Source organism: Schistocerca nitens, chromosome 3 (genome assembly GCF_023898315.1).
Source record: "Schistocerca nitens isolate TAMUIC-IGC-003100 chromosome 3, iqSchNite1.1, whole genome shotgun sequence".
Taxonomy (NCBI): domain Eukaryota; kingdom Metazoa; phylum Arthropoda; class Insecta; order Orthoptera; family Acrididae; genus Schistocerca; species Schistocerca nitens.
This window is the reverse complement of record NC_064616.1, coordinates 861,087,702-861,110,870: the sequence shown is the minus strand read 5'-3', so window position 1 is coordinate 861,110,870 and position 23,169 is coordinate 861,087,702. Positions and strand designations below refer to the sequence as shown.

Here is a 23,169-nt window from a genome sequence, read left to right as displayed (position 1 = left end):
GACAAAAGTGCGGCTCAAAATTTAATTGTTGTGTTATGCAGAGTGTTTGCATACAGGCGTATATGGCGTAGGTACAGTTCGCACGAACAGGAAAAATATGCCAAAATTTGGAGGCGAACTCAAAGAGGAGAAATGGAATTTATAAGGGGGATCAAAAATTCCGTTTGAAAGCCTTAAATACCACTATCGGTATGCCAATCAGGCAACGTCGCCGTGAGCATTTAGGTAATACTCCACCAAAGCACCAGTTAGAAGATACCCTTTTTATAATACCCTGTTCCTGTTGCCTGAAGAAGCATGCTGCACATGATCGCCCGACAGGGATCGTCGAACCTTCAAGGCCTTTGTTAAGGGACCAAAGAGATGGGAGATCAGGACTACAGGGCGGGTGCTCGAGTGTCTCCCACTTGAGTTGGTGTAGCTTCTGCGTTACAACATTTGCGATGTGAGGATGTTCGCTATTATGACGCAGCAACACCCCTTGTCGCGCACCATTCCACAACGGCTATTTTTGACAGACATGCTGCGTCATACACTTTCTTCATTATTCGATGGATGTCTGCCGTTGTTTGTCCTTCGGCAGGCGAGAAAAGAATAACTGCACCTTAGTCCTGTTGGAATGCACTTGGTGACAACTTCGTCGTAGTTCACTTTGCCGCATTTAACGCACGCACGTCAGAAAGACACTAATGCCACACCACTGAGCTGAGACCGCAGTGCCAGATGGCCAAGCACGCGTGTGAAGTGTCTAGTCTCCCTACGGCTGAATGCATCTTTACGGCGAGCTCAACAGCAGAAGGATTAACCGTACAGCGGGCTCGGCTAGTCCGTAGGATCAGTCGCTAAAATGAGTACGGTACAACTGGCGTTCGGCTAAAAGCGGTGGTTTTGGTTGTGGCGACAGACTGGTCAGTAGCGTAGCCCGAGGTCTATGGTATGTCGGAAGGTGACGATTTTTTCTTTTTTTAGTTGAGGAAGTCAAAGAATGTGAATGCCAAGTAGAAGCTGTTGCGACAGATTGACCTGTAGGCTTGTGTAATTACTTTCGCGCCATATTTAATCGGTCGATTTCAGTCAAACGCCAGTTGTACCGTATTAATTTTAGTGTCCGCAGGTGCACATTGCACCAAAAGATCGCCCCTGTTTCCTTTCACTGTACTTAAGCAATACTTTTGGAATGCACTATGAGCCACCAGCAAAATTATTCATTGTAACTATGGACAACATATTTTCAGACAGAATGACTGCAAAACAAGCTACCCTAAGAGTATGTTGTGGATTAACCTCTCATTAAAGCTATGGATTAACCTCTGATTAAAGCGCGTTTTGGGAGCTTGATCTACACTCACCGGCAAAAAAGTGATGCACCTAGAAGGAACGGTCCTATGTGCATGTAACTGTGTACATATGTACAGGGTGCAAATTTTAAGTTGACAAATCAGAATAACTCGAAAAATAAGCTTCACACGAGAAAATGTGCAGAATCCAAAGTTGATTATTTTCGAGGGGGACATTTGCTGGTGCTAAAATTGGCCCGCCACCGCAGCCCCCTGGGCTTGGGGCGGGAGGCAACTTTAAAATTTCAAATGGGAACCCACATTTTTTATTGCAGAATCAGATTCTACATAAAAAACTACGTACGTTTTGTCTTAAACATTTGTTTTGATTCTTGGTATTTGGCGCTGTAATTCAAGAAAATCTATGTTCTTATTTTTGCGTGGGAAATGGTTACGGATAAATAAAAAATACTTATTTACTTCGTAAATTCACTAAAACTCTTCCTCTCTCCCCATAGGGTGGGGTTTGAGGGAGAGGAATTAGAATTTTACAAATGTTGACCCAAATATTAATTTTTTCCACAGATTCGGGTAAGTTAAGTATGTTTCGTGGTCATGAGGCCACACAACTTTTAATTATCAAACAAATCATAGCCTATGGGGAGAGAGGGAGAGTTTTAGTTTTATCGAATCAAAATTTACGAAGTAAAAAAGTATTTTTTATTTATCCGTAACCATTTTCCACGCAAAAATGAGAACATGGATTTTCTTGAATTACAGCGCCAACTACCAAGAATTAAAACAAATGTTTAAGACAGAATGTACGTAGTTTTTTTATGTAGAATCTGATTTTGCAATAAAAAAAGTGGGGTTCCCATTTGAAATTTTAAAGTTGCCTCCCGCACCACCCCCAGGGGGCTGGGGTGGCGGGCTAATTTTAGCACCAGATGTCCTCCTCAAAAATAATCAACTTTGTATTCTACAAATTTTTTCGTATGAAGCTTATTTTTCGAGTTATTCTGGTTAGTCAACTTAAAATTTACACCCTGTATACCATAAATGGGTACGTGAATGACTATAATTGCAGTCATATGTGACGGCTAGAGCTGTCATCAGAGGGTATTAAAGTTGTCACCACGGGGCCGTATTATCAGGTCTGGTATGGTTTATATCGGGTGTGCGCTTTGACAGACACTTAGTATTTTTTCTGGGAATAGGAGCTTTATAACTAGCATTTATTGTGCTTATTATTTTTATTTCTTTATTTGATACTAGTTTGCGGATCTTAGCCTATTCTTAAGCACTCTTGTGTAAAAATAATACATAAAACGCAAGGAGCAGCCTAAAGATACAGAATTTGGTAAACTGAACTACCACATCTATATACTACTATTAATTTGTGTAATACCAAATAGGACATTACACAGCATAAAATGTAGTGTAGGTTACTGACAGCTACGCCGTCCGCTAAACAAAGAGGTATAATCTGTCAGGGGAGTAGAGCAGGTACGAGGCACTCGAAGGTAGTGAAACCGCTATGCTTGGTGCAATGTACGCCAAGATGTTAGATCTTGTAATGCCACTTTCCGCACTACCCCGTCTGGTACTTGATGTTAAGCGTGGGTATAAGACGCATTTACTGTTTTTACAGCTGAATGTCAATTAGATAAGTGGTGCTCTGAACAACAAGTGGAGAATGGAAATGGAAAACGTTGTAAGCACCAGATCTGACATTTGTCTCTGTTTGTACGTATCTGACTTGTATTCAAAAAATTCAGAAGGTTTTGTGATACCACAGAATTGTGCTGATTATCACGCCAAAAAAATACGACAAAATAAAAAACTTTATTAAGAAATTGTTTAATGCTATACCAGGAACCTATGTGGTTCTGAGGGCCAATGAGAAAGTCTTTGCAATTGATTCTTGCATAGAAGAAAACAGCAACCATCCACTGTTAACAATGCTATTTAATTACACAGACAGCGCCGTTTCGAACCGACAGGTTCACCTTCAGGCAGCTCTTCACGTTGAAATTACATTTGTTGTTGTTTACATTGTTTGTTGGTTTTTTTTCAAGAACTAATATAATCATCAACAAACGTAATCCAAACGTGAACAGCTGTCTGAAGGTGAACCTATCGGTCCGAAACTGGTAACGGCGCCGTTTACGTAAATAAACAACGTTATTAACAACGGCTGGTTGCTGTTCCTTCTTTGCAAGAATAAACTTTTATTTTGTATACAGCCACCGTCTCAAAAATATCCGCTTTCGGCAAAATAGCAGAAAGAAAGTTTTGGTTCCAAGTGCCATTAACACTACGTACTATTTGTGGTAATACAAGTACAGAAATACAAAATTAAGCTTTTAACTAGTACAACAGTAGTCAACAAAAACCACTTCTCATTTTTTTAAAATTGTGGAACCCCAGAAGGAAGCAAAATTTGGCACAAAGACCATGCACCATCTACCAGCGCATGTTTGAAAGACTTTCTCCATGGTTTGGCATCTGAATCAAGTCTGGGAACATGGAACAGAGTACCGAGAAAACAATACCTCTGAAAACACTTTTTTTGAAAAAGTGACACTGAATGTTTTCCATTTGCACTCTTTAATTGTTGAAGACTTACTTATTCCGTTTATATGTTTTATAATCGTTATTCCTTCTTGGAAGTTTCTGTGGCGAAGTATAGCTGTTTGTTTAGCAGAATACGTAGCTATCTGTAATCGAAATTACATTTTATTCTTTGTAGGGATTTATGTTATATTGGGTATTACATAAATTAGTGGTAGTTTAATGCTACTATATTGTAATTTGTATATTTATGACGAGACTAATTCTTTATGCATAAATTTTGATGCAGGAAGCTTATTAATGGGGCTGCGACTCCGAAACTAGTCGCAAGGAAAAACACATGTTCTAAAACTTAGTCATTACAGCAAATAACCATGGAAAATGCCGCATGCTCACATAAGAAAAAGTTACCAACGTTTCGTAGTTGGAAGTGGCAATCATTGCCGATCTGAGTGTGACTGGCTAAAAATTATACTGGTTTTTGGGACTACAATCTTATTGGTACTTGCAGTGTTTTCTTCATTATCAGATTTTCATCAAATTGCTCGATATAGTCCGTCGTTATACTCGTTTCGCCGTTAAAATAAGTATCTAAATAGCTTTGTACACCTTTCATGGCGTTCTACATTTCTGATGTAGTGGAGACAGGATCTGTAATGTCGTCGCCTACGTCTATGCGATTTTTTGTTCTGAGCAATCTCTTGAATGTCTTCGCCTGTCGTAATCGGAGCTGTACACACAACGTCACTGACTACAAGAAATTCATACAGTTATACTGTAGGACAGTCCAATAGTAGAAACTTTCCTGCGCGTGAAAGAAGTGTTACAGCACCTGTATTTAAAAACGCAAAAAACAAGAAAAAACGATTTTTTCAGAAAGTGTAGTGATTTAGATACACGATTTACCAACTTCGACACAACCGTCACCATAATCTAAAACTGACTCTCAAGTGTTTTTACAATTTTAGTACAATTATTTTCAGTCATCGATCGCATATGCCCTTTATCATGACAGCCGGTTTCGGCGTTAGCCATCTTCAGCACGTCACTTCCTTTTGTTTGTCTGACAATACTACCCATCAGCAGAACTTTGACGTGTACATGCTATGCAGAAAAACTAATGCCGGGTTCATTTTGTATCGAGCAGTGGGAAAAATATGCATGTTGGCACACTGTGCATTCTGCATTGTACTCGTGGAGACTATACAAATATGAACTGTAGTTTACTGGCGACCTGTCCTGGCTTCGCACGCATAGCACTAAATACGGCCGGACGGCTTGTCTGACCTAGAGCGTATAGGCTCTCTAGTCTGACGTAGCAGTAATTACTTATACACGCAAACATTCCTCGTGAATCAGACAATTAGTGTTCAAATGTTCAAATGTGTGTGAAATCTTATGGGACTTAACTGCTGAGCTCATTGGTCCCTAAGCTTACACACTACTTAACCCAAATTATCCTAAGGACAAACACACACACACCCATCTAAAGATGGCTAACGCCGAAACGAGTAACCATACTAAAGTGCATATCAGCAACTGAAAATAATTGAAGTACAAGTGCCCCACCATGATTGTGGGCTCTCAGTTTGGCGTTAGGTCTATCTTTGTTTTAACAGTGACAGTATCGAAAGACAAGCTGTAATATAGCAGCAGTATTGTTTGCTTTGTTCCGTTTAAGGAAAATCAGGTGAGCCAATAGATCTGAGTGACGTTACGACTGCAAAAACCAGGCGTATTTGTTTGTCGGAGAAGAAGATTTTTCCACGTTAAACAATCTTCGTAACGTGTCAAAGGAGAATAAGGAAATGAAATTACTTTATACACTCCTGGAAATTGAAATAAGAACACCGTGAATTCATTGTCCCAGGAAGGGGAAACTTTATTGACACATTCCTGGGGTCAGATACATCACATGATCACACTGACAGAACCACAGGCACATAGACACAGGCAACAGAGCATGCACAATGTCGGCACTAGTACAGTGTATATCCACCTTTCGCAGCAATGCAGGCTGCTATTCTCCCATGGAGACGATCGTAGAGATGCTGGATGTAGTCCTGTGGAACGGCTTGCCATGCCATTTCCACCTGGCGCCTCAGTTGGACCAGCGTTCGTGCTGGACGTGCAGACCGCGTGAGACGACGCTTCATCCAGTCCCAAACATGCTCAATGGGGGACAGATCCGGAGATCTTGCTGGCCAGGGTAGTTGACTTACACCTTCTAGAGCACGTTGGGTGGCACGGGATACATGCGGACGTGCATTGTCCTGTTGGAACAGCAAGTTCCCTTGCCGGTCTAGGAATGGTAGAACGATGGGTTCGATGACGGTTTGGATGTACCGTGCACTATTCAGTGTCCCCTCGACGATCACCAGTGGTGTACGGCCAGTGTAGGAGATCGCTCCCCACACCATGATGCCGGGTGTTGGCCCTGTGTGCCTCGGTCGTATGCAGTCCTGATTGTGGCGCTCACCTGCACGGCGCCAAACACGCATACGACCATCATTGGCACCAAGGCAGAAGCGACTCTCATCGCTGAAGACGACACGTCTCCATTCGTCCCTCCATTCACGCCTGTCGCGACACCACTGGAGGCGGGCTGCACGATGTTGGGGCGTGAGCGGAAGACGGCCTAACGGTGTGCGGGACCGTAGCCCAGCTTCGTGGAGACGGTTGCGAATGGTCCTCGCCGATACCCCAGGAGCAACAGTGTCCCTAATTTGCTGGGAAGTGGCGGTGCGGTCCCCTACGGCACTGCGTAGGATCCTACGGTCTTGGCGTGCATCCGTGCGTCGCTGCGGTCCGGTCCCAGGTCGACGGGCACGTGCACCTTCCGCCGACCACTGGCGACAACATCGATGTACTGTGGAGACCTCACGCCCCACGTGTTGAGCAATTCGGCGGTACGTCCACCCGGCCTCCCGCATGCCCACTATACGCCCTCGCTCAAAGTCCGTCAACTGCACATACGGTTCACGTCCACGCTGTCGCGGCATGCTACCAGTGTTAAAGACTGCGATGGAGCTCCGTATGCCACGGCAAACTGGCTGACACTGACGGCGGCGGTGCACAAATGCTGCGCAGCTAGCGCCATTCGACGGCCAACACCGCGGTTCCTGGTGTGTCCGCTGTGCCGTGCGTGTGATCATTGCTTGTACAGCCCTCTCGCAGTGTCCGGAGCAAGTATGGTGGGTCTGACACACCGGTGTCAATGTGTTCTGTTTTCCATTTCCAGGAGTGTATTTTGTCCAGACCACAGCCTCACCGGTACTTCGAGTTTCGTGTTAAACATTTTTCCTTTTATGTTAAAATGTTCAGTAAATTCGAAAGATTTTAAGGGGCTCCGGAAAGGCTCAAAATCATGAAAAGTTCAATTTTTACTTTTTTGCGTTTTCTGAATCTGCACACTATTACCTTTTAATAGATATATAATTTATTCAATTCCGAAGACTACAACTATTTTTAAATTTTTTTTGAAATGTGTTCTACATGGGCGTGACCCACTGTGGCGCTGTTAAACTGCTGTCAAATGGTGTTATTATTAACGTCCGTGTTCATCAGGTACATTTTAGTGATGTGAGATAAAGTATGTGTTGTGGCTAACCTGTGATGGTTCAATATATATCGCTGGTGTGATTGTCGAATGTTTCATGTTTATTTACTCTGTCGTTATCTCGAAAATATTCGTAATTAATTCTGTTTCTTGAGTCTCTGTTTTGTTGAAGTATAATAATGAGTAAAAGTAAAGTTATTAGAAATCCTCTGAAGGATTTTAAGAAAAGGAGAAATGTTGGAAAGCCAAAGGTATGTGTTATTACTGTAAACAATAAAGACGATGAAAATCCCCAACATAGCTTGTGTCCCAAAGAAGAAGACAGTTGGTGTAAATATAACAAAGGATTGCTAACTGGTGAAGTGTACACTCATAAGCATAGTCTGCCTCATGCAATAATGGAGGTGATAAAACCTATTTTCAGAGACTTAGCAGCACCTGAACTGTTGAAAAAGTGTATTCACGGAAAAACTCAATACCCCAATGAAAGTGTAAATAGTGTTATATGGTCGAGAATCCCCAAGACTGTATTTGTTGGAATAGAAACACTTCACTTTGGTTTGTATGATGCTGTTGCGACTTTCAATGATGGCAACATTGTAAGGTGCAAGGTATTTAGAAATATGGGAATGAAGATAGGTTCTAACATGGTACGAGCGATGCTTGCTTTAGACAAGGAACGCCTTCGGGCTGCAGACAGGGCTGTAAAGAGTCTAGAAATACAAGCAAGAGTAAACAGGAGGAGGAACAAGAGGAAGCTGGAGGAGGAGTTTGCAGAGGATGAAGATAATCCATCCTATGGACCTGGAATGCACTAAAAAGTTAATCCAATCTTTGTCGCTCGATTCCCAAAACTTTTATTTTCTCATACTAATTACATGTTTTCTAAGGATCTTCCAAACATATTTGTTTCAAACTTTCAGTAAATGTTACACAGTACCTTCTGCATAATTTAACACAGCCTTTTTCCAAAAAACTGTATTTTTGAATATATAAATAAAAAATTGCAAAAAAAATGTTGTGAATTTTCATTAGAATTGAAAAAAAATCATCTTTAATAACTGAACTAAAATTTTGTAAAATCCCTGTGTTAAGTTGTAGCCCATATTCTAATAAATAATCTGTAAAAAGTTCAACTTCCTACCTCAAATACTTTGTGAGGAAAGATGTAATTTATAAGCGTTATTTTAACATTGCAAGTATAGGGCGTTCCGGAGCCCCTTAAAGAAGCGAGAAATAAAGGTCGATTTTTGTTCATTTTCTGGCAAATCTGCAGTTGCTTTGTCCGTAGGTTTAGTTCCTGTTACCGTTGCAGGTGGCAGTGGCGGCGGGCTGGGCGCTGAGCATGGCGGTGACGTTCTGGCTGGTGCACGGACTGTACGGAGAGCTGAGTGCGGGGGCGTCGGCCGCCTACGTGGCGCTGGGCCACTCTGCGTGGGCGCTTGCGCTCGCCTGGGTCGCCATCGCCTGCTGCACCGGCCACGGAGGTCAGTTTCACCCACTGTGCTCATATTGCATAACCCGAGTAAGAGCTGAGCTTCCCGCTGTGAACTACACTGACAGAAGTGGAAAGTGTTACACCGTCAACACTCTGACAGAACGCTACCCAACGCATACTCCAGCATTTCGTGTTTCCTTGCCCATGGGATATGTTGAATAAAATTTCATCCTTATGCGAGCTTGTTTTCATTACACAATAATACCATTACTACAGATAAAGAATGGTATATGTGAACATGATGGCTGTTCCGTGCGCCTAACATTATTGGAAATTTTCAGGTGGAGATCGCAACACAATGTCCAATGGGCGTGCACGTTCAGCTTATCACCACCTGACTCTGAGAAAGGTCTAATCATTGATATGAGGACCGTGCGAGAATCAGTATGAAATTACTGCAGAACGAGTGGTGACGAGATTGGCTCGGGATAGTATTATGGCAAGACAAACAGGCACGGGTCCTTTAAGAAGGACTGCACGACGAGAAGATCGTAGGTCTGTTGGACTGGCTTTGGCGAATAGACAGGTGACAACATATGAAATACGTCCAGAGGTTACAGGCAGTGACAGTACGAACCGTCTAGAACATACTACTAGAAGCTAGGTTGAGATATCGAAATGCCATGTGTCGTTTGCCGCTGACGTCACACCACGGACAACAAACACTTGCGTTGTGTAGATCCAGCGTCAACTAAGACGTTAAGTGGCACTCTATAGTGTTCAGCGACGAGTCTCGTTCTATTTGTGGTTGTCAGATCGACGCCAGGGTGTCCGTATATGGCCTGGTGAAAAGTTACAAGAAACAGCGATTCTCGACACCTATACTTCTCCAATTCCTGTAATGGTGGTGTGGGGAGGTATTGGATATGAAGACAAGACTGTGAGGCTAAATAGTTGATAGTATGATAGCTCAAAGCCCAAACATGTGGAAGAGTAAAATTTATACAATAAAATGGCGAACAAGGCAGAGCATTACATTGCCAAGAATGATTAACTCTGGTCTCATACCCTTCGCGACCAGTGTACCAAAGTGTACATTCCATCAGGATAATGAAAGACCCCACACTGCATTTCAGTCACAAGCGCCTCGGAGTATGTACAGAACCTTGACAGGCTTGCCCTATCACACTGATTTATCTCTCATAGAGCATATCTGGAATGAGTGGGAAGCCTCCAGTCAGTAATCTTGATACCGGGTTCCCGGGTTTGATTCCCGGCGGGGTCAGGGATTTTCTCTGCCTCGAGATGACTGGGTGTTGTGTGATGTCCTTAGGTTAGTTAGGTTTAAGTAGTTCTAAGTTCTAGGGGACTGATGACCATAGATGTTAAGTCCCATAGTGCTCAGAGCCATTTGAACCATTTTTAGTAATCTTGATGGACTGCCACAGCATGTGTCTCAGGCACGACAGCATATCCTCATTAAGACAATCTGAGGCTACTCACCTTGTGGGGCGGCGAGTAAGTTACTTCACTGGTTTAAAGTTTTGATGCCGTCTTCAATCACGTGAGCCTGGCAACTAATTTGGTGGTCAGCCAGAAAGCGAAGGGAAACATACTGACCATAGTTTCCAGTCTGCACGGCCACATTCCGGTCCAGCCCACTGAAAGAAAAGTGTCTATTTCCCATTTCTTTGCGGGATCAGGACTATGAGTTTAGTAAAAGTTTAAAGTTCCAATCAATATTTAATTTAATTAAAGTTACTCACAAACAACACTTAAAATTGCGCTATGTTCAGTTGAAAACAAGTCTTTCTAATCTAACAGCACCTTTAGCAGTTCAGAGGCGACCTCTGCGGTAACTTCCTACCAGATTGTTTTTCGCCATAACTAACATCACTCAACTGAAAGTTAGCAATAAATGTTCAAAAATTAATGCTCGTCATAGAAGTGGAAATAAATTCACCACTTGCCACTGCGGAACTGAATTTCACACGGACGGCACACTAACAGTTATTTTACCGAATTCTAAACGATCCAGGACGGTGTACAATCCTCGCGAGTTCACTTATATCGGTTGCTATTTATGTTACAAGTCTTAAACTTGGTGTAGCTCTATTATTTGATATACTTGATCATCTGGTTTAACCAAAATCCTCTATCATTAAAATTTCAAGTACTTAATCTACAACACTTAGGTACATTTTAGTTACAAAATTAGTTTTTATTTAACTACTCAAAAACTATAAGAGGTAGATTAACGTGGACACTCTGTTATTTTTGGGGTGTACTGAAGCATAAAACAAAATGTCAAGTTTTTAAATCCATTATTTAGCGCCTTTGATTTTTTCCGAAAACGTGGATTGTTTCATGGTTTTGGAAACCAGCATCACTTATTCTGACTGCACCTTCTGACAAAATTCTAGCTTCCTAGCATCATTATTTAGCGCCTCTGATTTTTCTCTTAAAACGAAATATTTCCGTAAACTATTAAGTTTAGAACATCAAGACTTGGTATTTGTAACATTATTACACTAAACTATAATTTAACAAAGTTTTAAACATAAATTTTGATTTTTAATTTCATACTAAATTGTGGTGCAATACTTGTGCGCTAAGGTGACGTGGAGCTACTAGCAGTGAACTGGGGTAAGTCCGGGCGCACTCGCTCGCCTCTGTTTCTCACACATGATACAGCGCTTGGTTTACTTCAACTTCCATGCCACAACGAATACAAACGACTTTACACTTCGTAAAGATGTTGATGACAGACATCAGTGCCGAATGGAATGGCAGTCTAATCATTTCATGTATGTGATGAAAATCTCCACAAAGTTTAAATATCGCACAACTGATTAGTGGTGTAACACATTTCAGTCAGTGTAATTGTAAGTCTGTTGCATAATTATTCTAGCTGCGCCTGGTTTGGATGTGTTAGGTATGAGTATCTACTTTTTTCTTTTTTTTAGGTTACTGAATCACAGTTCCCGACTCTTAGCTGCATCATCCAAATTCTGAGTATAGGACAAAATTAGAATCTCATTTTATCAGTAGCAGAAGAGGTGCCATATAGACAAAAGACGAAACAGGCAGCTGTGCCTGATTGGTAGACCCTATCCCCTGCTGCTAGAGGCTCAGCTTGGTTATTGCTTGTGCTTGCAGGAGTGGTGAACACGGTGCTGTCGCAGCGGATGCTGGTGCCGCTGAGCCGGCTCACCTACTGCGCATACCTGCTGCACCCCGTCATCATGCTGTCCGTCATCATGCACATCGACGCGCCGCTCCACCTCTCTCGAGACACCATGGTCCGTATACCGCCTATAGTCTTACCATTAGCTACTAACATTTCTGAGCCGCGCGTGGTAGCCGTGCCGTCCGAGGTGCCTTGCACGGTTCGCGCGACTTCCCCCGTCTGAATTTCGAGTCCTCCCTCGGGCATGGGTGTGTGTGTGTTGTCGTTAGTGGGTTCTAGGCGCTCAGTCCGGAACCGCGTGACTGGTACGGTTGCAGGTTCGAATCCTGCCTCGGGCGTGGATGTGTGTGATGGCTTTAGGTTAGTTAGGTTTAAGTAGTTCTAAGTTCTAGGGGACTAATGACCTCAGAAGTTAAGTCCCATAGTACTCAGAGCCATTTGAACCATTTTTTGTCGTTAGTGTAAGTTAGTTTCAGTTGGGCTTTAACTTAAACTAACGTACGCTTAGGACATGCCTAGGGTCCGATGACCTCAGCAGTTTGGTCCCATAGGAACTTACCACCACACATTTCTGATACTGTTCTCTACACAGGTGTTTAAAAAATGGTTCAAATGGCTATGAGCACTATGGGACTTAACATCTGAGGTCATCAGTCCCCTAGAACTTAGAACAACTTAAACCTAACTAACCTAAGGACATCACACGCATCCATGCCCGAGGCAGGATTCGAACCTGCGACCGTAGCGGTCTCGCGATTCCAGACTGAAGAGCCTAGAACCGCTCGGCCACACCGGCCAGCAGGAGTTTAAAAATTCAATGCCCAGACTGACAGATTTCATGACAGAGAGAACAAAAAATATAATTCGAAAAGCTATCAAGAGTCAAAAATGGATGTTGAGTGAGTACAGAGTATCCGAGGTCACTGGTTGTGATCGAGATTCAAACCATATTAAATGTTTGTTTTGCTCTCGAGTGTCCAGCGAGGTACCGTCGTATAAGTAACACGATATTTTGACAGCGCACCTTGTCATCTTCAGGTGATATCCGTAGGACATCTACATCGCGTCTCCTTTATACTCTTATCGCTACACACCCTTTCTCTCAGTATCCGGCCGCACGCCGCACCGGATGGAGTGGTAGGAGGACGCGATCGATGAACGCCGGGCGTTAACTCTGGTACCTCAGTGCTTCTGCCGCCCTCGTCGGAAGAGAAAATCGCTCTCGGCCGACGTTGTGACTTCAGTTGACTGAGCACTGGGTAGCACGTTTTACTGAAAGTGAAGCCACTGTCTCTGTTGACCAGACCGTCGGCCACTCGTATTTCAACAACCTCCTTTAGAACACAATCCCAAAACGACCAAGTCTGTCTTAGCACTTTCGTTTGTTCATATTTCATGCAGTGTTCCCCAACGGTAGATTTTGTTGTCTACTTGAGTTCAATGTCTCGTGTGTTCCTGGCACCTTCCTTCGACTGTCCGCACAGTCTTCCCAACGTACCCATACCGAATTTGCGTGGAATATGATAGACACCTGGTTTACGGAGCCACAAGATCATGTGTATGTCCGCTGCAAGAATTCTTGCAACTAATTTCTCTTATGAGTGCACAGTTTTCATGCAGCCCTAGAAGAATAAAACTAGTGGGTTAAGATCCAGTGCTCTTGCAGGCCATTTGTGGCGCCCCACATCATACAGCTGCCCCTACCGATGTCGTTATATACAACCCGCAGAGTTATATCAGACCCGCAAAAACCACGTGCAAGATTTTTGTGTTCTCTCGCTTGCTACGCGCGAACTATTAATCCTACAGAAAAAAATGAATAGAACCTTTTTATTCAAAATTTAATTTTGTGCTGGGATACGTTTTTACTGGTAGCCATGGTTTTCGAGTTATGCAAGAGAAACATACGAAAGTGACCTTCAAACGCACCTCCAACACATTGCTCCCGCCTAACCAGTCACGATTTCTAGTATGTTGTTCGTAGTACTCAGTGCTTCTGCCACCCTCGTCGGAATTTAGGAGTACACGAACAATTCCCTATATTTGACTTATTTTGGTCTCTATCGATTGGGCTATTACGCCACTACCATAGTGCGCTATTTCGTTAACATTACTAATTTAAATGTGCCCTTGAGGGCAATGAAAGAAAAACGACTTTTGTAAACGTTACGCTCTCACTAATTACGTTGACTATTCGACCCAAACTTAACCCTTACAAGCACAGTTGTTTCGTAGTCAGAAGGCCTGTCGAATACAACGATGTAACTGTTATTTTCCACTGTTAGGCAAAATTGTTAGGTAAAATTTACAGTCCACAGCTCGTGGTCGTGCGGTAGCGTTCTCGCTTCCCACGCCCGGGTTCCCGGGTTCGATTCCCGGCGGGGTCAGGGATTTTCTCTGCCTCGTGATGACTGGGTGTTGTGTGCTGTCCTTAGGTTAGTTAGGTTTAAGTAGTTCTAAGTTCTAGGGGACTGATGACCATAGATGTTAAGTCCCATAGTGCTCAGAGCCATTTGAACCATTTGGTAAAATTTACAGAAACGCCAGTTTTATAATTTGTAAGTGTTAGACTAAGCCGGTGGCGTAATAAGGTCAGTAAATTAAGACTGAAAAAGGTCGAATGTGGAAAATAATTGGGGCAGTGGCAAATATTTGTACAGTGTTAGAAGAGAGTGCCATGAACAATATACTAGAAATCCTGACCGGTGGGGGCTTAGAGTGGAAATGGGGGTGCGTTAGAAAGTCACTTTTGAACGTTTTCTTGAATAACTCGAAACCTACGGCTTCTAGCGAAAACGCATCCGAGAACAAAATTTAAATACATTCAATTTCCTATAAAAAGGTTCTGTTAATTATTTCTGTAGCACTAGTAGTTTGCGCGTAGCGAGCGACAAAACATGTAAATTTCCCACGTGAGTTTTGAAGGCCAGATATAACATAGCGGGTTGCATAAAACGACAGCATCGGTAGGGTCTGCTGAATCACCCTATATACAGTGACCGTCAGGCAGGCACTAAGCGCTACATGCTTTTTACTGACCTAATGCGAACGTCAAGATTTCTCAACTCTTCGTACCTCAAATCATCTCTGGTGCAACGGTGTTGAAGACGGTACTTTTTGTTTATCTGCTTCACCACGGACATAATTACGCATGCTTAGTGCTCACTCAATATACATTTCGACACCTGTTTGCTTAACGAAATATTTGTTACTGTCTCGGTCATCATATCTGTCAGTTTGGGCAATGACTTTTGGTCGCGCTGTATGTGTAATACTATCGTCTGTCATGATGTTATATTTTCAGGTTTAGGGCGAAGTTCACAAGCCCATTTTATTTGACACATGCGACTGACAGAACTAAGTAAGTCGGCTGTCACCGAAAACTACCTGAAATATAATCATGAAAATTAGGTGTAACAAGAGCACTATCGTAGTGTGGGTTCAAGGATTTTAGAACACCATAATTAAACAGTCTATCGAAATTGGTATAGCAAGAGCAGCATCAAAGGTGTGGGCTCATGAAATTTAGAATATCATAATTACGGAATCAGATGTAAACGAGCTGCCAAGAATCACAACAGATCAAAAGAGATATAATTAAATAATTTTCTTTCTATTACAGGTCACTGATGATGCCTAGCATGTATAGATGAAACATGTTTGGTACACAAATAAAACATACAGATGCAAAAGGCGAAATTTTTCTTATCTCTACAGTAAAGTACAAATAGTCATGGAGGGTATCAAAACATGAAGTTTGAAAATCTGAAACAGAGATGAACGTTCCAATCTAAAGAAACCTCACCTCGCTCTACTCGTTCATGAGATGTCGAAGGAAGTAAACGGCACTCGTGTTGATGCCGTGCTTCTTGACCTCCAGAAGGCATTCGATACAGTTGTGCTCTGTGCCTATTGAACGAAATACCAACTTACGTCATATAGGATGAGATACGTAATTTAATTCAGGATTTCCTAGCAGAAAAATCTAAACACATCTTTCTTAACACGACTAAAAGATCAAATTCAAAACTAACTTCCAGGGCACATCAAGGCAGTGACATAGTGCTGTTACTGTTGACTATACACACTGACGGAAAAAATCGCAATACCAAAAAATAATTAATGTAGAGAAATGATATTTCAAGGAATACATTAGGCTAGGTAACTTGTTTAAGTGGTTAACATTGCTAGCGCGAAATAAGCTACTGCAAATGCGAAATGCTCGTAATGTTGAATGCAAGCATACAAATTGCATGCATTCTGTTGTGCAGGTGCCAGATGTCAGTTAATGAGATGGAGTTCCAAGCCTGTTGCACATGGTCGGTCAATACAGGGACGGTTAATGCTGGTTGTGGATGGCGCTGGAGTTGTCATCCGAGGATTTCCCATCTGTGCTCGATTAGATACAGATTTAGTGATCGAACAGGCCAAGGCAACATATCGATACTCTGTAGAGCATGTTGGGTTACAACAGCGGTATGTGGGCGAACGTTATCCTGTTGGAAAACACCACCTGGAATGCTGTTCATAAATGGCAGCACAACAGGTCGAATCACTAGACTGACGTGCAAATTTGCAATCGCGTTGCATGGGAAAACCTTGAGAATGCTCCTCCTATCATAAGAAATTGCATCCCAGACCATAACTTCAGGTGCAGGTCCAGTGTGTTAAGCGCGCAAACAGATTGGTTGGAGGACTTCAGCTGTGCTCCTAACCAACACACGGCCATCACTCGCATCAATTCAGAACCGACGTCTATCAGAAAACACAACAGACCTCCAACTTGCCCCCCCCCCCCCCCCCCATAATAAGCTCTCCCTTTGACACCACTAAAGACGCAAGTGGTGGTCAGTGGGATGCACGCTACAGGGCGTCTGGCTCGGAGCTGTCCTCCAAGTAACCGATTTGTAACAGGTCTTTGTGTCACTGTGGTGCCAATTGTTGGTCGAATTGTTGCTACAGATGCGATACGATGCTTCAGAGCCATACACCGAACACGATGATCTTGCCTCTTGATAGTGCCATGCTGCCGTCCTGAGGCGGGTCTTCTTTCGACCATACATTCTCGTGATCACCGCGGTGAGCAGTCGTGTAAAATGGCTACATTACGCCAAGCCTTTCTGCAGTATCGCAGAAGGTGCATCCACCTTCTCGTAGCCCTATTACAAGACCTCTTTCAAACTCAGTGAGGTGCTGATAATGGCGTCTTTGTCACCTTAAAGGCATTCTTGACTGAAATCAACTCACCTGGTCCAGTCTCAAAGGTAACTAACGCTCACGACCGTTATAGCTCGTATTTAAAGCAAACCTGATTTGCATCCTGATAGTGGCGTTACTAACACCACTCTTACAGCGAAATTTGAACAGACATCATCCTTCAGATTTAGAAGCACGCCTACCAACTTTCATTTACATCGCGCAACTCCTTCTTGGTGTTGCGATTTTTCTTCGTCATTGTAAACAAATACTGTAGCGGATCAAATATCAAACTTTGTAAAGTATTTCACGGAAGATACTGTTATATATAGGGAAGCTACAACGCCAGAAAATTCTAGCGAAATGCAGAAAGACCCCAAGAAGACCAACATTTGGTGATTGGACTGGCAATTGACCCCAAACATAAACAAACGTGCGTATTGTGCGTAAACAAGCAGAAAGACCCATTACTGCTCGATAACGCTATTGACGATCAGTCACTGAACAGCAACAACCGTAAAATATCTAAATATCTAGGCCGTATGCGTGTAGACGACCTAAAGTAGAACTGCTATGTACGTGTAGAACTAGTTATAGAAAAACCAGATGGCAAGCGGAAATCCACTGGAATAATCCTAAGGAACTAACTTTCATCCACGAAAGAGGTAACTTTCAACACACTAGATCGAACGATTCTAGAGTACTGCACGTGAGTGTGAAGCATTTATCAGGTAGGCTTAGTACAACAGATTGAAATGATTCCAAATAGACCGGCGAGTTTTGTTGCAGATTGGATAAGTAAATGCGAGAGCGTCGTGAAGATTCAAACTTCAATGGCAGACGCCAGAAGAAATCCATTGTGAATCATAGACAGGTTTACTGTTAAGATTTTCAGAGCGTACATTCCAAAAAGGGCGAGACAAGGTATTACGTCTTCCTACACGTGTTGATGCCGTACTCCTTGAACCCCAGAAGGCATTCGATATAGTTGTGGAAAATGGATATTCAATACACTGACAGGAAACAAGGGAGCGCGGTAACATAAGACTACAATATATATTCAATACACTGCAGATATTTCTGAATCCCTAACCGCTTCCTTTCTCCTTCAGCATGTTGGGGACACTGCTTACCTAACTACCCTTCTCGCTTGCCAAGTCTCTCATGTCTCCCTCCAGTGCTAGCTGAATATCTTCAACAAATGGTGTAACAAATGGAAACTCCAAGTAAACCCAAGCCACCATTTTCGGTCATACTATTCTATGATTCTGAAATGCGATTTTCGTTTTTCCAACTTCAACCAACCCTTTCATCTTATTAACACAACCAAATACTTACGAGAAGCCTTTGATAGAAAACTGACATGTCGTGTACACCTCCTCACCGTCAGGAAGAAAGCCAGAAACCGAGAGAGCTCTGCATCCATCTATCACTATCATTAACTATAAAACCCTCATCCAGTACATCCTGACCTATGCCAATGTTACCTGGAGTTTCACCCGCACTCCCCCCCCCCCCTTCCTCCTAAACAAAAACACACACACTTGGGCCAATTTTTATAAATCGCTTGAAATCACTTAGATACATACGCTCCGCCACACTTTCCGCATCCGTCTATTTTCTCCATTTCGCATCTAATACCAACTTATCCACTTTCCACACCTTGTTCTCTGACTAGAGCACCTGCTTCTGCCCCTCGCCTTCTCCCAGTCACCCTCAAGAGCCTCTTAGCGTTCCTTCAGGGTCTCGTTATAGCAATCATCCTGTTATCACAATCGTAAGCACGATCATTTTAATACTCAGTCACCACCATCATAGCAGCTCAAGCATCATGATGTATAGCTCTTTCTGTTACACAAATAGTCTGCTTGTGAAGTTTTTAAAATTCCATTAAAGTGTCTTACTTCAATTCACTACAAGTTCTAGTTGTATAGTTTTAAATACACGTTTTTCACGTAGTTTTTTTATGTTTTACGTCTAATGTAAAAATGTAAATATTTTGGATTGTGTGTGTGTGTGTGTGTGTGTGTGTGTGTGTGTGTGTGTGTGTGAGAGAGAGAGAGAGAGAGAGAGAGAGAGAGAGAGAGAGAGAGAGAGAAATAGTATGACACATGGGCACAAAATGGTATCGACTCCTCGCCTAAAAACCTGAAACACACCAACAAAGCTGAGAAAGTTTTAGTAATCTTGTTGTATAGTTATTTACATGCAGATACTGAACAAACGTCAATGCTGTTTTTTAATTTGTAACTGCTTTCATTTTTTTTGCAGATAATGGTGATCTTCGGCTACTTTACCTGTTCCTACTTGTTGTCGTTTGTGGTGTCAATGACATTCGAAGCACCAGTGATAGCTGTGCTTAATGTAGTGCATCCGCTGAAGAAGAACATAAAAAAATGATGTTCCAGAGTCAGCAGAAAGTGGGGTTGGATGAAATCGCCTCTAAAGGGCGGTGTTTACTGGTCTGAAACTGCGAGAGAATCAGAAATTTTGCGGATGTGGTTTGAGGAAAAAGCCGCTGGACCATACCCACATAGATAGACGACTTCATTACGTTCATTCATACTTGCCATTGGAGGATTTGTTTCTCAGCGTACTTCTCAGCAGACAATGAATATTTCACGGAATTCTTTGCTGGGGAAGGACGGCGGAAACGCAGTAGGACTTGTACAAGTCTCTGGACGCGCACCAAAGCCCTTATCATTTAGGACTGATACCAAAATATGCTTCGTTTGCAATCTGAATACTATATTTCAGTGAATGTGTGATGTATAGAATATGTTTAAAAATACTAAGTATTTTTACGAGTATACAATGGAACTGATATGGTTAGAAATATAAGCTGATTTCTTTGTGTTCATGATTTGTTTTTATAAAATCCTTGAACATCGTTCCTCATAAGCGACGTATACTTTGTACGTAAGTGTGAGCATCAGTTTTGACCATGACAATGTTTTGATAACGTTGCGCCTTCTCTCTGGCCAGACACCGATGATACTAATTTCCCTCACCACGTTTACCGTAAATCAGGCGTTACGACCTCTCTATACGGAACGCGATTTAGGATAAGATACTGAATTTATTTCCGGAAGTACTAGGCGTGAATCCTACTTTAACCATCATTATTGGAGGTTTCCATTAACTAATTAGATCATCGTACACTGTAGACAGAGATGTTGTCGGACCAAAACAACCAGCTGTCGTTATCCTGTGCGCCACAAGTACTTTGGAGTTCTCCTTGAAGATGATGAGCATTTAATGCAACTAAAATGCATTCTTGTGCATGTGGTGGCTTCCATCAGCACATAAAGGCCATTTATTTTAATGATAATATATGCTGGGTTGATGACGACATCATAACTTTCACCTGGCGATATGGAACGTACGTTACGTACTGTGTATTTCTGTTTGGCTGATCTTGTAAGCAATAAAATGGTTGAGATTCCAAAGCAGAAAATGTTTCCTTCTGTTTAAAATTTTGGGGGATCCTGGCAGAAGTTGCACGATGTGCTCTATGTGCTAAGACATATTGCCAAGCGTAATCATGTATCACTAATAGTTCTTTTTAAATGGGGCAGCTCTCATAAAGATAAAACATCCAATCTATATAATGCGCCTTCAACTTCATATGAGGGGGGGGGGGGGCTGCTTTCTCGATGAGGGGGTTCCTTGGAATCGAAGCATATCTCCTTTGTTCACCTTGTGTAGACCAGAAATCTCACCTTAAGGACCCCACCAAGGGATTATACTGCTATGGAGTATGTTTAGGTAGGAAATTGGCATACTATTGACACAGAAATTCTCCCATGAGCAACGTCTACCCTGTCTGGCGAGTTAAGCCGGCCGCGGTGGCCGAGCGGTTCTAGGCGCTTCAGTCCGGAACCGCGTGACTGCTACGGTCGCACGTTCGAATCCTGCCTTGGGCATGGATGTGTGTGATGTCCTTAGGTTAGTTAGGTTCAAGTAGTTCTAAGTTCTAGGGGACTGATGACCTCAGATGTTAAGTCCCATAGTGCTCAGAGCCATTTGAACCATTTTCTGGCGAGTTAAGCACTTTCACCACTACGATCACCGGAATCTACGCTGTTTTGCCAGCCCTCCGTGTAAGAGTCATATATTATAGCAGCTGACTATCCTGCAAAGACTTGTTTACACACTTGAAAACAAATTATGAAAAATCGGTTTTACTCAATGGATATGCTGTTCCATATTCAATCCGACTTTATCTCGCAAGTAACTCTAGAGCTATTTGGAAAGTAAGGATCGATCGATCACGAAAAGGAAACCACAGTGAAACCGATGAAGCTTTGCGTAGATGTGTTGAACAATGTCTCTAGTACGCCTATCGGTCGCGTCGCGTCGCCCTTTTCAGTTCTGAGCGCACAGTGATCACGTAAATGTGCCTTGAAAGTACGGTCTCCTGCCAAGTATGAGTGCCTGAGAGAGACTTCGCCTGATTTCATGCAGCCCACACAACGTAGCTGTCATGCATTTCCTTCTTCATGACAATTCTCGACCGTGCACTGCAGGGGTAGTAGCGGCGCTCCTGCAGTGTTTTCGATGGGTAGCGTTTGATCGACCACCATTTTTTTTTAATTTTCACTGTGATTTCCATTTCGCGACCGATCGGACCTTACTTTCCGAAAAGCCCTCGCAGAAACTGATTTTTTTTTCGTTGTCGTACCGAATCACTATAGATTACAAGTTGCAATGTTTTTTTACGAATTTTCAAGTGTGTATTGGGTGAGTTAGATTCTCCAGTTCCGAGGAGGTTGAGTTGTAAATGTATCAAGCAACCTGAATGTGGTTTTCAGAAAGACATTTGTTTTCACTTGTGGAATGAAACCATGGTCGTGTTGCAGAAAACGTCTTCTTTGCTTTGTTAAGATCCACGCAGTATTTCCCAGGCTTACACACAGTTTATGAGATCCTGGAACTGACTGTGTGGTTGTATACTCTAATATTCACAAATACAATGACGAGATTTTGAAGAATTATGAATGCTACTGCTTCAACTTTCATTTGAAGTGTTTATCAATGGATCGGCTCTTGTCCATTGCTAAGTGGTTGCCGTATTGGACCACCGTGAGAAAAACCCATGTTTGACCACCGATACTGGAATAATTTTTTTCCTTCAAGGGTCGACTGGAAGGGTTACGTACTTGAAGATGAAGACGTGGATACAGTTTTGAAATTCTACATCAGTTGTTGTAAATATAGTGGTAACGGTCGTATCTACCGTGGCCTTAAGGTATAGGTGTAGATGAAACAATGATGTGCTGACCTTTAGTTGTCCTCATTCTGCTGTCCAAAGATACATTGGACAGAGGATGAAGCGCAGCTCACCTGGCTTCATCATAGTCAGTTTTTAGGTTTAGTTGTTGGTTTACATGAAGAGCGACTTTTTACGCCGAGTTTCTACGTTTCTAGGTATTCATTTATGAAGGCAGTTCCTGCGGTTGCTTTCTTGTGACAGAATTTCCTTTTCTGGTTACAGTTTAAAGCAGTGGTCGTCAAACATTTTTGCTCAAGAACCAATACTGACAGTATGGGGTGCTACCTCGGGGCGCATATGTACCGATCGTATTATTAACTGACAACCTGCGCAAATCAATATATTATGAGCCTTCAGTAGACTAAAAAACTAAACTCCGTCCGAACAGATACCGACCGGCCGCCGTGTCAACCTCACTCCACAGGTGTCACTGGATACGGATATGGAAGGGAACATGGTCAGCGCACCGCTCTCCCAGCCGTATGTCAGTTTGCGAGAGCGGAGCCGCTGCTTCTTAATCAAGTAGCTCCTCAGTTTGCCTCACAAGGGCTGAGTGCACCCCGCTTGCCAACAGCGCTCGGCGGACCGGACGGTCACCCATCCAAGTGTTAGCCCAGCCCAACAGCGCTTAACTTTGATGATCTGCCGGGAACCGGTGTG

General features: G+C 42.8%; 1 protein-coding gene across 1 annotated transcript in view; it reads left to right on the top strand.

The window, feature by feature from the left end:
• LOC126249791 (nose resistant to fluoxetine protein 6-like) overlaps nt 1–20,053 on the top strand; it is a 341,698-nt gene extending 321,645 nt beyond the window's left edge. The window contains exons 13-15 of the mRNA XM_049951478.1: nt 8,726–8,897; nt 12,008–12,150; nt 19,506–20,053. Of these exons, the coding sequence (XP_049807435.1) occupies nt 8,726–8,897; nt 12,008–12,150; nt 19,506–19,634 (444 nt within the window). The 3' untranslated portion in view covers nt 19,635–20,053. The remainder of the gene's footprint in view (nt 1–8,725; nt 8,898–12,007; nt 12,151–19,505) is intronic.
• Nucleotides 20,054–23,169: the final 3,116 nt, after the last annotated feature.